The 18,550-nt window shown below is 40.4% G+C and overlaps 1 protein-coding gene across 1 annotated transcript; it reads left to right on the top strand.

Annotated features, from left to right (window-relative positions):
* On the top strand, nt 4,380-14,827 carry GZMK (granzyme K). Its single transcript, XM_013972766.2, has 5 exons — nt 4,380-4,503; nt 4,771-4,918; nt 11,277-11,427; nt 12,205-12,474; nt 14,313-14,827. Exons 1-5 carry the CDS (start codon nt 4,440-4,442, stop codon nt 14,472-14,474), a joined length of 795 nt encoding a protein of 264 aa, XP_013828220.1. The 5' UTR covers nt 4,380-4,439; the 3' UTR covers nt 14,475-14,827.

The raw sequence follows: 18,550 nt of genomic DNA, 5'->3' as shown, positions 1-18,550 counted from the left end.
TACATATTGACCCATTTTTTTCCCTAAAGCTTCACCAGGGTCATCCAAGTCCTCCATTCCTTTCTTCAAGACCAGTGTTCCTACAGGTCTTGAAGATTTTCAATATCCAGTGATATCACAGGACCACCCCATGTGGGACTTTGCCTCTCATAACCTTTCAACTCAGTGAAAATGAACATCAAAGGCCACCCTGAAGAAGAAAAGAAAAAGAAGAGTTATCACAAAAGGGCAGCTTGAGGCCTGGAGAAAAGATTGAGATAAGGACAGTGTCTGCCCAGGCAGTCAGCTCCAAGTGCACTGGGAAGTCCCCATTTGCCAAATTCTCAAGCTGTTCTTATGTGGTTATTCCTTATGCCAAGATCCTATACTCACCCACTGTACTTCCTATCCACTGCCGTTATTTCAGAGTTGATTTGGAGAAGAGTAAATGAGAAAGAAGTTAAAGGACTATCCTGTTCCTTAACTCAATGGTGACTAGGAAACATATTTAACAAAGGAAGATAATTAGTATGTAACATGTTCTGACTAAAGACTAAGGCAGAGAAATATGACACAAATTTACTTCTATCCTACTTTCATCACCACCGTCATTCCACCCAGGGGAGAGAATAGAGCAATTCGGACGGAGGAGCCTGATAGGCTGCAGTCCATGGGGTCGCTAAGAGTCGGACACAACTGAGGGACTTCACTTTCACTTTTCACTTTCATGCACTGGAGAAGGAAATGGCAACCCACTCCAGTGTTCTTGCCTGGAGAATCCCAGGGACGGGGGAATCTGGTGGGCTGCCGTCTATGGGGTCGCACAGAGTCGGACACGACTGAAGCGACTTAGCAGCAGCAGCAGCTTAGGAAAAAGACAGGACTCCATACACTCCAATCCAGCTTACCCAGTTTCTCTGCACTGAGATTAAGACCACAGCTCCAGGTCTGAATCAAGGGATACTTTGTTCTCTTTTGCAATTATTCTCAAGCTCATCCATTTTAAAGAATCTCGTGGGAGGAATGGCTGTAATCTGAAGTAGGATTTATCTTCTGTGACCTTCGGATATAATGTCATCATACAGCACCCCAATAGCCCTCCCTACTGCAATTTTCAAAACTGCCATAGTTTCATCATAATTGTTAGCAGATGCATTTATCAGACTAGCTAAGTCATTACTGGACAGAAACCAAGGCCCAGCAGTGATGGTCATAAAGGAAGGACCCGGTAGAATTCTGCCAAATCGTGAGCTTGAATGCCTGGGGCAGGGGAAAATTGGATAGGCATGGGAGTCTTGGAAATCTTGGTGTTGGAAAACTTTCTGAAGGAGGCCAAAAGGGAAGAGATGGGGAGGGCTTGAAGGAAACCTGCTTTGCAGTTGTGTCTACAGAGCAGTTCTCAAACTACCCAGGGGGAAGACCAGGTGTGTTTTGGAATTTTGTTTTATGATTTGTTTGGTTTTCATTTCAATTCATTGTGGACTATACAATAGAAATACGTAGAAAAATTAAAATTTTTAAAGGCATATAAAATGCATGCCCTAGTTTATGATTAGATTGGACAGATATTATATTGCATTTCATGAAATAAAATAAATTAGTATAGAGTCAGGTAAATGGCTGTAACAACTTCTAAACTCTGACTCTCAACTTCGGTCTTCCTCTTGCCCGGGATGGATGCTAAACAGGTCACAGACCAGTACAGGTCTGAGGGCCATGCTTTGAGTGACAAAGCTTTAGAGGGAGTGGCTAAGGAAGTGATAAAAGCCCATGGGAGAGAACCACGTGTGGCCTTTGGAGTTTCTAGACAGCTGTTCTATACGAGTCTCTCAAAACATAGAAGTGTCAAGAGAGAAGAGGGATGGAGGAAAACAAAAACCCCAAGCTCAAAATCAGCATCCCCAAGAGCAGCTAATAAGGACAGCTGAACACAACACAGCGAAGAAGCTCAATGCCCCCAACCAGTGAACTAGTCCAGCACAGAGCACTGCCTCGCGCTTGCTCAGCCCAGCACAGCTGCTGCAAAATCCATCCAAAGCAAACATGGCTCTCGCCGTACCAGACTCAACAGAACAAAAACCAACACCCAGAAATAAATTAGCTCTCAGAGCTCATCATGTTACACAGCCCACTGTTCTCAGATCCAGGATCCTGAATGTTATAATAAATGATACCATTGACCCACACATCGGTCTAAAGCCCAAACCAAGTAACTCTTGACTATAAACCGACATGATCTCAGAATTTTCCTGGTCAGCTACAAGAGTTATGAGACTGTCCTCCCAATTAAATTAAACCTCACCATGTCTAATTGCAGTATATACAGCTAAATCCTTTTTCCCTTTGCACAGCCAGCTTGCCTCTTAGAGCATCTAAGCCACAGAACTTCTCAAAGCCCAGCAGGCATGTGGTCAGGTTAAAAGCCACACGTAGCCTTGGAGCCAGCACCTAAGGGTTTAAGAACAAACTCTGCCACCTGCTAGCTTGGTACTTTCCATCAAGTCTTTATCAACAAAGCAAGACTAATATCAGCCACTTCCCTGGAAACTGAGTTGAAAACGCCTACCAATTTGTAAAAATGTATGTGGATGCTAGTCCTTGCTACACAGAAATATGCAGCTGAGAGATGTTTTTAACCATGCCCCACTCCGCCAGAACTGAAGGAATAAAGCTTTGTCTTTTGCACACTTCATTTCTTCCTCATAGTTAAATCACTTCCACATGTCACACCTGATCTTGCTTAAGTTCCCAACATCATTGTGATAGAGTGAGGAGCTGGCATCATCACGTCCACTCCACAGCTTGCAAAAGTGGCAAAAAAATGAGGGCTCCATCGAGGCACACCAACAGTGACAAAGGTGACTTGAAAAGTAACAGGAGCGTATGGCTGTTTGCTTTATTAAGTTTGTGGCTTTTCTTAATCTGGCTTCTCCTTTTCTCACCAGGTCTATGAGACAGGAAGTCACCACTCTGCATTGGGTTTGTTCATTCTTCTTGTTTTCTATGCAGGAGAGCTTTACTGTTGCTGCATCCTAATAAAGTACAAACAGGATATTTCTCATATTTTGTGCAAGGTGGTATATTTATTAATACACAACTTATTTTAGATCAGGCAATTGATTTGATCCAGCGTGTATGCTGTGTAACTTTAGGCAAATTACTTAACCTCTCTTGAGTCAATTTCTTTAACTGTAACATATATAATAGTTTGTCCTGCCTTCCACACAGACATAAGACATGAAAACATATAAATGACCATGTAAAGAGAATTTTAGGAAGATTTAAGACATTTGTTAAATTTAATGTAGAATATGCAAGTATAATAGTTATTAGTGTTATTCCTACTGTCTTGCTAGAAAACAATTCAGTAGGAGTCTTTTGCAATCTGGCAAGAATAATAGCTCTGGATTTCAATTTATTTTTGTAAAAAAATAAAAGATAGGATGCAAATATTTTAGAAGAAAGAAAATAAGATCTGTTAATTAAAGATTAATTTTGATCAGTGTTTTTAGAAAGCGCTTGGGGTCTTGTGCGGTGCCTAATCGGTCTGTCTGTATTCATTTAATAACATCTACCCTAGTGATCAGCACCCAGCACAGACAGAATCTCATAGAAGCTTAAGGCTAATATCTTTTATAGTAAAGGAGAAAGTACTATAGAAAGGCTGGCAATGCATTTCATCTGTTCCTGGGGAGAGTGACAAAGTGCAGTCCTTGATTTTGAAAAGATACTATTATTAAGACCCTGGATAAACACATGGTCATTTTCAATTGAAAATGAGTAAAATAAAGACTCAGAATTTTAAAATATGTTGCCAATGTTCCCCTTTAATAACATTATGAAATCTCCCAAAAATGTAACTAAAATTTAACCAAATTTGGTCACATTTAGAGAAAATGGCATGTCTAGGAATAAGCTTGCTACAAAACATATGGGTTTCTCTGGATGATATTCAGGCTTTAGCTAAGACTTATTGTAAGGCAACCATGATCTGTGCAAGGTTCCATGTCTCTCTATGTAATAAATCTATGTCCAAATGAAAAATAGAAACTAAATATGATAGGCACCATTTTCTGCCAGGAAAAATAGTAAGTATTACTTTAGAGCAATGAACATCTTTGAACTCTGTCTGCAACTTCATTGAGTTCTTATGGTTTGGATAATTTTTATTCTCTCACCATTTATAACATGAGTACTTATACAGATACTGAAAATGGTTAACTCTGGAAATGAGATCTTTATGGCACACATACCTTGTTTCAAAAAGTCCTAAAAGCATAATTCTGAAACTCCCCAAACTGATTCATACCTTTAACATTAGGTGTGAAAAACTTTACCTCCGAAACACCTGTGGTGAGAAGGTTAAATTTGCAAAATCAAAACTCCGCCTTCAGACTCTTCTTCCGTCTCCAATACAGTCAGAATATTTCATCTGGGCTTCTTAAATCTAAGCGACTAACATGACTAAGTTTTCTTCTTTTTTTCTATGTTTCCTACTAGCCGGGACTTACATGACTCCAGACTGTAAGTATCTCCTATACCTACCACCTGTCAGCATTCAATGAGTTTCTAGTGATTGTGTTACCACATTATAAATGAAAATAATGTTTATATTCATGTAGATCCCAATAAGCTATAATGTAGCATGCAATTGTTCATCAGTAAAATTATGATCACTATTAGGCGACTGAAAGATTTTTAATCTTAGAAAATGACATAATGACTGTCAAAAGAATTAAGAGAAATAATCCACTTAGATCTCTTCCATTAACTCTTGGTTTTCTTTGGCAGGTTTTAACATGGAGATTATTGGAGGGAGAGAAGTGTCCCCTCACTCCAGGCCATTTATGGCGTCCCTGCAGTACGGTGGCGACCACATCTGTGGGGGAGTGCTGATCCATCCTCAGTGGGTGCTCACAGCAGCCCACTGCCACTTCTGGTGAGTATTACTTGCTGTGTTCCCTCAAGTTGCCTAGAAAAGAAGCTCACCTCTCCCGGGAGAAAATTCAATCTACCCTTGTGCGTGCTAAGTCACTTCAGTCGCGTCCAACTCTTTGTGATCCCATGGACTGTAGCCCGCCAGGCTTCTCTGACCATGGGACTCTCCAGGCAAGAATACTGGCGTGGGTTGGCATTTCCTCCTCCAGGGGATCTTCCTGACCCAGGGATCCAACCTGCGCCTCTTCGGTCTCCTGCATTGGTGGGAGGGTTCTTTATCACTAGCACCACCGTGATTTACCCTTAGCTTCTGTGATAACTGGCGAATTGGTGGAGCCGATTTTACCGACTCACACATCCTTGATTCTGCCCGAAGTTCTACTTTTCTGGGAGATCTAGACAACCTAAGAGACAAATTCAAGTCTTTCATGTAATGCCGAGGAACACAGCAACAGTTACAACTGAAGCAGCAATGTTCCTGACCTGGTTAGGGGAAATCAGACATCCTGACTTTGCACCCTATTTTAAAAATGGGTTATAATAACTGTAGTACATAACTGCTTCATGGGGTTTTGAGGATTAAATATTATCTATTTAAATATTTTAAAATACTTAACAGATAAGTTGCAATAGATTGGCTTTGCTTATAGACTTTTAGACCCTAACCTTAACTCCCCTGCTCAAGGCCTACCCCAGAGGCCTGAGTTCACAATTTAGGAATCACAGCTATAAGGGGCAACAGTTGCCCTAGGTGAAAAAAGAGAAAAAGTTTAGATGATTTACACAGAAAAAGAGGAGGTGAGTATTTTTCTGGGATACCAAAAATGAAAGTATTTGTAGAGACAGACTATAACCTCTCACTCTAGGATTCTCTCACTGTTGTTCAGTAGCTAAGTTGTGTCCCACTCTTTGCAGTCCCACGGAATGCAGTACTCCAGGCTTCTCTGTGCTTCAGAGTTTGCTCAAACTCATTTCCATTGAGTCAGTGATGCTGTCTAATCATCACATCCTCTGCTGCCCCTTTCTCCTCGTGCCTTCAAACTTCCCCAGTATCAGGGTGTTTTCCAATGAGTCAGGTCTTCGCATCAGGTGGCCAAAGTACTGGGAGCTTCAGCTTCAGGGTCAGTCCCTCCAGTGAATATTCAGGGTTAATTTCCTGTAGAATTGACTGGTTTGATCTCCTTGCAGTCCAAGGGACTGTCCAGAGTCTTCTACTTCAGCTAAAAGTATCCAAAACCCTTCTTGGGATGCTGCAAACATCATCAAAGAAAAGCAATAGAAAACTACTTTGGTGTTTGTTATTTTATTTGCTTGTTTTGGTTTGGGGGAGTTGTTTTTTGTTTGTATATTTCTTCTTTATCTTTCTAGCCTGAATAAGCTAAAAAATAAGAAAAGATGAGCCTTCTCTTTTCCTTACAAACACGGCAGCACTACACCTAAGAACCTCTTAGCCACAATCACTTACCGTCTAGGCATCAGTTATATGCCTAAAGGAAACAACTGATTGACCTTGCTTTCATATCTTGGGGATTTTGTTTGGTTGCCCCCATTTTAATGAGACTATTTGAAGACAAACAAGAAATTTTGAAGCCTGCAAACTGCGTGAACTTCTGTTTTATTTCTAAATAGCAAGCCACTAATTTCTGACTTAACATGGCTACTTCATTTAAGTGGGGTTCTTGCTGTCACAGAAATAACACTTGGGTCCACATCACTTCTGTCCTTTCTAAGGCATTTGTCCCCTGGGGACCAGTTAGGCAAAGGCTGACCATCGATAAATGTTCATTTGATTTCAAATACGCACACTTCAGATATGCTTGTGGTTACACATTCAAATGAATTATCACCTCCCCAGATATGGAGCTTGATTTATTATAAAGGCTGAACAAATGCTGGATAGGAAAAAGGGAAATAAATTGGAGAAGAAGGGTTTTTTGGTTTTTGCTAAGCTAAAAGCACATTATGTGACATCCTTTGTAAGCCGTAAAGGGCTACCCAAAGGAGAAAAGTGAGAGTGTTAGTCAATCAGTCATGTCCAACTCTTTGCAACCCTATGAACTGTAGCCCACCAGGCTTCTCTGTCCATGGAATTCTCCAGGCAAGAATACTGGCGTGGATAGCCAACTACCCAAAGATAAATAGTATTATTAAGTTGAATTCTAAATTTTGTCAAATGAACTTGATTCAGTAAAAATACATTCACAAATTGAAAAATGGGGAAAAGAGAATCTTGGAATTAAAAAAAAAAAAACATTGCTAAATATTGTTTTAAATGGCTGGAGTTTAAAAGAACTCCAGAATATGTGGCTCAGATTTCCTCTACAGGACACTTGGGTGTAAAAATGCAGGCATATTGGTGCTTGGAAAAATATTAAACTTTATGAAATCCAAAATATTTATGAAATAGTTCAATGGTGGCTTCCCACAAATGTACTCCCAAGTATCCTGTGGGAATAGCTTAGTAACACTAGACCCCTCTCTCAGCAAAACGATGAAGGAGGCCAGATCTGGGGTGTTCCCTTCTCACTACTCATCCGCACTAAGTTCTTCACTTAGGCCCCTCTGTTAGTTGCCACGCTGATGATAAAAGGAAACTGGCAAAGAGAAAAAAAAAAGTGTCTTATATAATCTTATTTTCAGCATTTCAATTTATCAGAAGCAAAACTCTCACCAAGTCATGTCTATTGTCTTCCTGAGTCTCTTCCAATGCCTTCTCCCACTGAACACTTGCCCCATCATGTCACCTGCTTAGTGAAAGTCACTCCGACTGTTTGCGACCCCATGGACCCCACTATGGTCCATTGAATTCTACAGGCCAGAATACTGGAGTGGGTAGCCTTTCCCTTCTCCAGAGGATCTTCCCAACCCGGAGATTAAACCCAGGTCTCCCGCATTGTGGGTGGATTCTTTACCAGCTAAGCCACAAGGGACGCCGCATAACCTGCTTAGCCAGCAAATATTATAGATAGAACCCCACCTCCACCCCTTCCACATGCCCTCATTCCATTGCAAATCTCTCAAGGCTCCCATAGTAGAATGGTTACAAATTCAGACCTTGGGTTCAAACCAACAGAGCTTTAATCCTAATTTCACTGCATCCTGGAGCCTCCGCTTAGTATCAGTGGGACTTTCTCAAGTTTGTTAATGTATCTGATCATCAATTTCCTCATCTGCAAAATGGGATGATCATCATACCTCCCTCACTGGGCCATGGTGAGGTTTAAATGAGGGAAAATATGTAAAATGCTTAGCACAAAACCTGACACACTAAAATAATTTAATAAATGTTGTCTAATGTTATAATGTTATATTGGACATGAATCTGAGGAAACTCCAGACAGTGGAGGACAGAGGAGCCTGGTGTGCTTCAGTCCATGAATGAGGTGGCAGAGTTGGACATGACTTAGCAACTGAACAACAACAATGTTATATTAATATCTGTGTATTTGTACCTTCCACGGCAATCACTCAGGAACAAATTTCATGATCCAGTCATGTTGATGGAATAAAACCGTAATAGCCCGTCTCTGACAGCCTGGTCATTCCCTCCTCTCTTATGCAAAAGATCTCAAAAAAATAGGAAATCTACCTTCACTATCAAACCCAGAGGAATGGGTCGAAGCAGAAACACTGCTCAGTGCCAAGGCAGATTGGCAGAGGAAGTAAGAGGCTTGAAGGGACTTGGCATGAGCTTATAAAGTTGCCATGCAGCCAAAAACCTCCAGATGATTCTGAAGCTGGTCTTTAGACCACCCATAGGGAAACACTGTGCTGTGCAAATGAGACGCCTGTATTGTTGCTTCTCCTCCAAGGGAATTCAAACCTGAATTTAGCTAAGGAGGTGGGATTCTGGGACTCAGGTAATTCCAGGTATCCTGTGGGCAGAAAATATTGACCTTTGTAGTACAGATTACAGTTGAACTGTATCTAGAAATGGAAAATTCAAAAAACATTCATGGTCTGCTTGGGTTGTTTTTGGTATTCACATGTCCCAGTGGAGACAAAAAGTAAACAAAACACTTCAAAGTCATTAACGGATCAAGGACATTGGTAAAAGATGAAGGAAAACCAGACATTTTCTCTGTCCCCTTCCCCTAGTCAGGATTCATCTTCCACATCCCACATTCTTATCTCCCTGCCTTTCCATGTTAGTTATTTGTGTACATACCTGTCTTTTCTATTTAATCAGTAGCCCCAGGGATTTTATATTATCCTTCCCCTCCACAGCTTTGGGTTTAGCAGGTACACTGAATCTGAGTTTGAATCAATCCTAGGAAATCCAATCCACATCCTTTGAGAATTTCATCCCCATCCTGATTTTGCAACAGGCGAATTTTTCAACAAATAGAGCTGAAATTCCCAAAATAAACCAAAATAAACTCTTTTGGTGGAAACCCCAAAGTGTTAATTCCCGGCAGTCAGAGCCCTACCATACAAACCCATTTAAGCACAGTCATGCACTGGTTCCCCAAACCTGAAACAAACTTTTCTTCCTTTTTCTGTATGTTTCTGTGCTCTTTTTAATTTTTGCTAATCTTTATTCGTCTATATATATGTGTGTTTGGGCTTCCCTGGTACCTCAGCTGATAAAGAATCTGCCTGCAATGCAGAAGACTTGGGTTCAATTCCTGAGTTGGGAAGATCCCCTGGAGGAGAGCATGGCAACCCACGCCAGTATTCTTGCCTGGAGAATCCCCATGGCAGGCTACATCATGGGGTCACAGACAGTCGGACATGATTGAGCAACTAAGCACAACACAGCACAGCATATATGTGTGTTTATCAGATATGTGTGTTTTTATTGTAATCTGCCCTGACCCTTTTCCATATGACAATGAAATAGTTACAAATGCAAACAAATATAATTCTTTTTTATTACCTTCCTTGTTCTAAAAAAAGGATTCGAAGATGGGTGTTTCCTGAGAACACACATAAAAATGGGACATTTTTGTAGAATGCAAGTGGTTCCAAAATGTAGTGAAAGTGTTAGTCACTCCAGTCGTGTCTGACTCTTTGCAACCCCATGGACTGTAGGCTGCCAGGCTCCTCTGTCCATGGGATTTCCCAGGCAAGAATACTGAAGTGGATTGCCATTTCCTTCTCCAGGGGATCTTCCCAACCCAGAGATCGAAAGCAGACTCTTTACCATCTGAGCCACCAGGGAAGTCTGGAAACAGCGCCAAGGTGGTGTTGAAATCTCAAAAATAATTTTCTATTTTCATAATGATGTGAATATAATTTTACTCAACATACAATAAATCAGATCAACTTTTGAAACATTGGCATACTATAATTGTATATGACTGGAGAAGGCAATGGCACCCCACTCCAGTACTCTTGCCTGGAAAATCCCATGGATGGAGGAGCCTGGTGGGCTGCAGTTCAGGGGGTCGCCAAGAGTCGGTTCAGACATGACTGAGCGACTTCTCTTTCACTTTTCACTTTCATGCTTTGGAGAAGGAAATGGCAACCCACTCCAGTGTTCTTGCATGGAGAATCCCAGGGACGGGGGAGCCTGGTGGGCTGCCGTCTATGGGGTCGCACAGAGTTGGACACAACTGAAGTGACTTAGCAGCAGCAGCAGCAGCAGGGATTTAAAAAAAAAACAAAAGTATTGTTTCCATCATCTGACTCACCAGTTTTATCCTCTAAATCTCCACCATGGAATTATCTACGGCTACTAACTCTAAAGTACCTTAATTTCAGATGATTTTTCACCTAGAGGAAAGTTTTCCTTTCTTATCTGAATCATCTTTCCAATTGAGTGGACAGAACATATGAGAATGGATCTTAATTCTCCCTATTGCCCTGAGATGAGATTTAGACATACCAGATTAGCAAGTGTAGAGTTGACTTTGTTGTTGTTTAGTCATTAAGTTATGTCCAACTCTTTGCAACCCCATGGACTGTAGCCCATCAGGCTCCTTCGTCCATGGATTTCCCAGGCAAGAATACTGGAGTGGGTTGCCATTTCCTTCTCCAGGGGATCTTCGCACCAAAGAATCAAATCTGCATTGGAGGCAGATTCTTTACTGCTGAGCCACCAGGGAAGCCCAGAGTTGAGTCTTTTCCTTTTAGTTATTAAAATATTTAATATTGGGAAGGTGAATAAACTTGAATTTGGTCATTTAGGATTTTCCTTCTTTCCCTCCCACCATATGGCACTAGCTGATGGATTTGGCCCTTGTTTTCATTCTTTCATTATTGGGCCCATGACCTCTGTCACTCCACCTAATCCTGCACAAGTTACCTTGAAGCTGGTCCTTATTCTTGTATGCATATGGTTTCTCCACCATTTCTACTCCCCACTGGAAGATTGGGGAGCCATTCTGTGTGTCTATTCTTTTCGCTTTTTTTAGGTTTCCCAAAAGCCAGTCTTCCAAAGTGGTTTTAGGAGCACACTCCCTCTCAAAGAATGAGGCCTCCAAGCAAACATTTAAGATTAAAAAATTCATACGATTCCCAGGATTTACAACAGACCCTAAATCAAATGACATTATGCTGGTTAAGGTATGTAGCATTGTGTTCCTTCAATTTCTCCAACATTCTTATACCTCACAGTTCAGTTGTTAAATCATCTAACAAAGCATTTTGTTAGCATTCTCCCTCTGTTCAAGGTGATGTGTGGTGACATATTCTATTAGGGCTCATTGTACTCCAGTTAATGCCTTGAAAGAAAAAAGAATATATCATAAACACGCCTGGGCTATGTTTATACAAGGAAAAACAGCTCTGATGTTCACATTCGTGGGAGGAGAACCTCCCAACAGGCGCAGGGATCCACACTGCAAGCTTTTTCTCCCAATGCTTTTCTCATTAGCAAATGAAAAGTACAAGTCGCTTATACAACAGAGCCAAGCAAGTGACTTCAGGAACACAGAAGTGAGTTACAACTTAGTCTAGACCATACCAAGTCCAGTTCAAACTCAGTCTAGACCATACTCAAGGGTCCTATCCAGCAGGAAAGAGCCCAGCCCTCAAAGTCATGACCTATGGATGTTATTCCACAGAAAATCATCCAATGCAGAGCAAAGGCCAGTTGGCTTGAGACTGGGCAAAATTCCTGCTCTATGTAAGCTTCCTCCCTGAGCATCACTGAGCTCTAAAGGGAATGAAGAGCATGTTCAGAAAAGCAACAACCACAAATGCAGCTGTGGGCTACCACCAAAGTAGATTCAAGAAAAAGGACGCCCTCAGAGTACAGAGGGACCACACATACATCGATCAGACTAATCACAAAATACTACTGGGGACAAAAGATCATTTACTCTCTTTTCAATCTGTCAGCTTCACACAGCCGCAATACTCAACGAACATGTCCAACTGCTCCACCCAAGAGCTAAAACTGATATTAAAGCTGGAACAAAATGCCAGGTTGTTGGCTGGGGAGCCACTGATCCAGAATGCTTAAACCCTTCTGATACCCTGCGAGAAGTCACTGTCACTGTCATAAGTCGAAAAATGTGCAACAGCCGAGATTATTACAACCACAACCCTATTATAACTAGAACCATGCTATGTGCAGGAGACGCCAGAGGCCAGAAGGATTCCTGTCAGGTAAGAATCCCTCACTCAAACAGGCATTTCAGGGTGCTGAGCTATAGTCAAGCTCTATCCGCACACTCGCAGCAAGGAGGAGAGGTGTGGCGAACACAGCATCACAACTCCGAAAAGGTGCTCTCCAATCCTGCACAGCCTCCACTGTGCTTTCTCATCTGCCACTACAAATAAGCCACAGAACTTGTGAAACACACGGTTAGCACTCATTAATGTTTGTTAATCAGGGTAATGGACTATATCTGATAACTTTTACAGGCTTCCTCTGAGGTGTACTATCCTCCTTAGAAAGCCTACCAACCCTGAGGTCACAAGTGGTGACTAGAAAATAATCCCTCAATCCCTGACCCACCCCAGCTTTAAACTAATCAATATGTGCGTGCACACTTCAGTGGTGTCCTACTCTTTGCCACTCTATGGACTGTAGCCCACCAGGCGCCTCTCCAGGCAAGAATACTAGAGTGGGTTACTATGCCCTCCTCCAGGGGATCTTCCCGACCCAAGGATCAAACCCATGTCTCCTGCACCTCCTGCGTTGCAGGCAAATTCTTTACTGCTGAGCCACAGGATAAGCCCCTAAACTAATTAATAGAGAGGTCTTATAAAATTCAAATGCAAAAAGCTCAAATGTATATTCAATATTCTGTGTTTCATAAATAATGTTGACTGCTAACTGACTAAAAGAACAACATTCATGTTTTTCAAATTCTTTGTTTCTTGAGTCATAAAAAAAAAAAGGACTTCCCTGGTGGCTCAGTAGGTAAAAAATCCTCCTGCAATGCAGATCAGGTTTAATCCCTGGGTCGGTAAGATCCCCTGGAGAAGGAAATGGCAACCCACTCCAGTTTTCTTGCCTGGGAAATCCCATGGACAGAGAAACCTGGTGGGCTATAGTCCATGGGGTCTTAAAGAGTCAGACACAGCTGAGTGACTAAATCACCACCATGTTAACAGGTGATGAAGGCTACCTAGCACAGATGGATTACTTTAGAAAAATATATTCACATCATGCTATATTAAGCATTTTTAAGGGGAGGATCTGATGATCTCAAAGATCATGTGTGACTGTAATACCCCAAGATTGTCACCTCCAAATCTCTATTTTCAGGGCCAACCAAGCACAAAGTACTGCACTTTTGGACCTGCATGGCAGCAGAGGCAAAGGCTGCTCTTTAGATTCAAAACCCAGCTCCTTATCTGAAAAGCCAGGCTTCCTTCTCTATTACCTTGTCACTTTCCTTGACAGAATTTTTGTTACATGTTTTGTTGTCAGAGTGAGTCCTCAAGAATCTGTTCATTGGGCAAGCATTTACTAAGTGTTGGGTATGTGCAGAGCCCCATGTTCAACCATATGACAATGGGAAAAAAATAATAGAGAAGGTAGAGTGCCCACTACCAAGACATTTACTCTAATATATTGCTTTTTTCTGTCAGCCTCAATAGCAACTTGATTTCAAACCCATGAGCACCAAAATGAAATTCTTAATTTTAAAAATTTCTTTTATTTCAGTGGATTATTTCAAACTTCCTTGTCTCCCCATTTCTTAATGAATAAAGCTCAACAGTCCCAGTGACTGCTAAAAGACATATACATGTACAAAGTCTTCGAGACAGGGACATGGACAAAGAGAGGCAGAGAGACAAGTGGACAAAACCATTGTTCTGGATGGAGAGAGAGACACAGAGAATTTATACTGCTCAGGGACTGTATCAGGCACTCTGTAGGACACAAAGAAACCAATGACCCAGATAATAATCATTTGATGGTTATTAACAGCTGATAGTCCAAAAAGTTCAACATCTTCTTGCCAAATATCTGCCCGTTTTCTTCTTTCCAGGGTGACTCAGGGGGCCCCTTGGTCTGCAAAGGTGCCTTTCATGCCTTAGTTTCTGGAGGTCGCAAATGTGGTGATGCCAAGAAACCTGGAATCTACATCCTATTAACCCGGAAATACCAAGCTTGGATCAAAAGCAACTTGGCCCCATCTCATGCAGACTAAGACTACAGATGATTTTCTTGGCTCTGTCAGTTGCTTGTTTTCATTTTTGTTTCATTAATGTGTTCCACAGGCTAACTTATTTGCACATGTACTTGAATGTAGTTAAGGTGGAGCACAAACAGGGTCCACTCCTGACCTGTTAGGACTGATTTTGTTGAGGAATCAAGTTCTTTTTCACATGTACCACTGATGTATTTCTTCTATGCTGCTTTTATTCTGAATAAAATTTAGAAGAGTGTCTATTCATCTTATATGGAAATAAGATACAGGGAATGATATGTCCCCCAACTCAATCTACACCCCCACAATGTGCAAAAAGATGATTAAAAAGACAGTTGTGGCATCACCTTCAACCATGTTTACGTTGTTATTTCTGCTGTATCATTCTTAAAGCTGTATTTTTAAAATTATTGGTGTTGTTCATTGCTAAGTCATGTCTGAAGAAACACTAAATTCAAATATCCCAGCTCAAGTGAAGAAAAAATTATCAAGGTTTATACAAATATTTAGATAGTGCTTATTATTTTTATGTCACATTTTCTTCCCAACAGGATTTAAAGCAACATATAAAAAAAAAGGCAATTTAAAAAATGTGAAATTGTAAACAATTTTTCCTGAAAAAAATAAAAATACCATGTGATCCATCAATTTCACTTTCAAATCTTTGAAGAAAATTAAAACACTACCTCAAAAAGATATACGCACCCCATGTTCATTGCAGTCATCCCTCGTGATGCAGAGGTAAAGAATATGCCTGCCAATACAGGAGACTCAGATCAGGAAGACCCCCCTCGAGAGGGAAATGGCAACCCATTCCAGTATTCTTGCCTGGAGAATCCTACAGATTGGCGGATTCCAGTCTATGTGGTTGCAAAGAGTCGGACACAACTTAGCAAGTAAACAACAACATGTTCATTGCAGAACTATTTACAATAGCCAAGATATGGAACAACTTAAATGGCTATTGATGGATGAGAAATAAAGAAATTGTGGTTTATACACACACATACATACACACACATACATACACACACACATAATGGAATATTAGTCGACCATAAAAAATAACGAAATCTTGCCATTTTCAAAAACATAGATGGACCTTGAGGGCATTATGCTAAATTAAATGTCAGACAGAGAAATACAAATACTAAATGACCTCTCTTATATGTGGAATCTTTAACAAAAAGATCATAGATACAGAGAACAAATTAGTGGTTGCCAGAGGTGGAGGGTGAGGAGTAAGAGAAATGGGTGAGGATGGTCAAAAAGTAAATAAGTGTGATTAACTAGCTAATTAATTAAAATAAATTTGGTGAAGGAATTGAGACAAGGAGGAAATGAGAGTAAGAAAGAGAAGATGAACATAGGGATGTTGTTAATACTCAAAGTATCACAATTTCCTCCCTACACTTTTGCTAGAAGGAGCCATATTTGGCCCTATGAGTCAATGCAAAGAGACCAACACAACAGTTATATGAATTACAGTATCCAAGGAATAAAAATACTGTTTTTCCAGAGGCAGAGCCTCTGGTACTGGAAACAGAACTGTCTTCCATGATCCCCTTAAGAAAGACATAGTGCCATGGTTCATATATTTCTACCAAAGGCATCAGGATAACCTGAGAAGATGTTTTGGAATATAGACTGCTCTGGCTTCTTACCTAGGGATTCAGATTGAACAGGGTTGAGGTGGGCCTGGAAATCTGCATTGTTTAAAAGCAATGTAGTTGATTCTAATAAATTCTCAAATCTGAAAGCCACTGATAATAAACATCCTTAATAACATCTTACAAAAAAGAACAATAAGTCTCATGGCATTTTTTTTTTTTTTTTTACAAATCCTTCAATACGAATTGACACTTGAAGACCAAAGCACAATTCAGTAGGGGCACTTGTGGGTCTCAGCTGTCCTTGATTGTGGTGGTCCAGTGATTACAGTGATAATAATTTCTAATTTGAATGGGTGGTAGCAGAGCATGGGAGCATAATTCAGGCTTCTCCTTCAATGGTCAGCAGCCGAAGGATTCATCTCGGCCTTTACATTTAACCTGGGTTTCAGAAGAGAAATAATGCTCTTTTCCATGTGACATCATTGAGTTTTCTTATATTCATATAGAAATAGATACTTTTACGCTTGTTTGTTTGTTGTCTTGGCTTTTAGAAACATTAACCAGCACTATTTGACTATGAATACTTATAAATGGAAGCACTGTGTTAAAAAGCAATCTAATTAAAATTATAGAACTTCTTTGAGAATAAAGTAAAAAAAAAAAGATTCTTTAAAAATTACATTTTAGTGTCATTTTGATTCATTGAAAGTATACTGATTATGACCTAGAAATCCAAGACTATATTTCATAAGAAAAATAGAGGGGGGATTTATAGAAACTCTGGACTCACTGGTAAAAAAAATAATTATCTCATCTAAATTTCAAATCCATGGAACGTATTGTTGTAAGCCTCTTTAATATAACAAAAGGACTGTTGAGATTTCCTCTGATTGCCATTGGTGAGTATCCTGATAATTTGTTGCTAAAAACTTGAGAGTTGTGTTTTGAGTTTAGACTCCATGCTGTTCACATCCAATAGTCCAACCGGATCAGATTGCCAGAGAGGAAGTTTCTATCAACAGCTATGGAAGGTCTGGTGACTCTGAAACTGGAAGATAAACAGTTTATTTTGACCAGCAGCTGATGATGGAGCCCACAATTGAAAAGTATCCCTCATCCTTTCAGGGAAGTAGTATTTTATTAAACATACAAAAACCTTCCCAAAATAGCCTAAAAGAATATGGCATTTTAGTGTGGGGAATTCTGTCTTTGAGGGCTTATTTGATTCCATCTATGGCCTCAAAGGTAAGTTGAGAGTCAAAAACAGACATATTTTAAAACTGCTCTTATTTAAATTTTTTTAATTCTTAACTTTAATTTCAAATTAAAAAATTTTTTAACTGCTCAAGGGTTTTAGGGGAACATATTATGTATTGCCATTCTGAGTTATCCCACCTTCTCCTTTCTTCATGACTGTGGACAAAACACATTTGCATTCCTCACAGACACAGGAAAAGGCTTCATGCTTTATTTTACGTCTATCCAGTTTTAATAAAAAGTGACAGCACTGAAAACAATTAGGTCCAAATATAATCAATATTAATGCATGTGAGCAATTAAACCGACATAGGACTAGGGAGCAGAGTTAGTCTCTTTCACAGTTTTTGAGCAAAATAAATTCCAGCTCACCCTGAAGTAATCAGAATAGTACTTCAGAGCTTGATTGTTTCAGAAAGTTATTTCATTAAAGGAGAGCTGCTTTCTGTCAGTCAGACCCCTCTTCCTCTTTGACAAAGCTCTCCATTTGGGAAAGGACACACATGTGATGAGGGAGAAAACAGACTGTCTGAGGGCGATATACTCAGATCTCTCAAAAAGCTTACAATTCCACAAGATTACTGAGACACACGTGAAAGCTACCCAGGGGCTGTCTTATGAGTTCTTTGAGTACCAAGTCATTCTGGCTCAACAGTTGTCTTCCTTGAATAGTGGTCAAGATTCAGCCCTGTTTTCAGGCTTTCACACGTTGACTTCCTGTTAACTGTTTCAGTCTTTTTGCTGAGTCATACCAGTCAACTCTAGACTGACATACCCTCCTCATCACCATTTATCCTCCACCACAAAAGGGTTATGTTCATTTTCTGGCTTTAACAGTAAATGTCTATGTAACAGCCTATTAGAGGCAGCATATGGGGCTTTACTGAGGCATCTCCTGAGAACTTAGAGGTAAGTAGAATTAAATTATCCTCTGAGAGTTAAATTTTAACAGAATTAAAATTGTAAACTCCACACATACTGGGGTAGAGTGGAAATACACAAATCACTCTGAAGAGACAGTGAGGTTCCCACGTCTACAAGATAGGCTGTAATCAGCTTGAAAGTGAACATCTCTCAAGAACATCCCAACCAAAAGGAGAGGAGGACGTCTGGGGATACAGGGAAGACAGGGAGATGAGTCCTTACACCTGCCTTCTGATCCCACAGCAAGCCAATCCTGCCTTTAGCCTAATTCCACTAGGCATT

Source organism: Capra hircus, chromosome 20 (genome assembly GCF_001704415.2).
Source record: "Capra hircus breed San Clemente chromosome 20, ASM170441v1, whole genome shotgun sequence".
Lineage (NCBI taxonomy): Eukaryota > Metazoa > Chordata > Mammalia > Artiodactyla > Bovidae > Capra > Capra hircus.
Note: the sequence above shows the minus strand (reverse complement) of the source record. Positions and strands in the feature narration are given on the sequence as shown.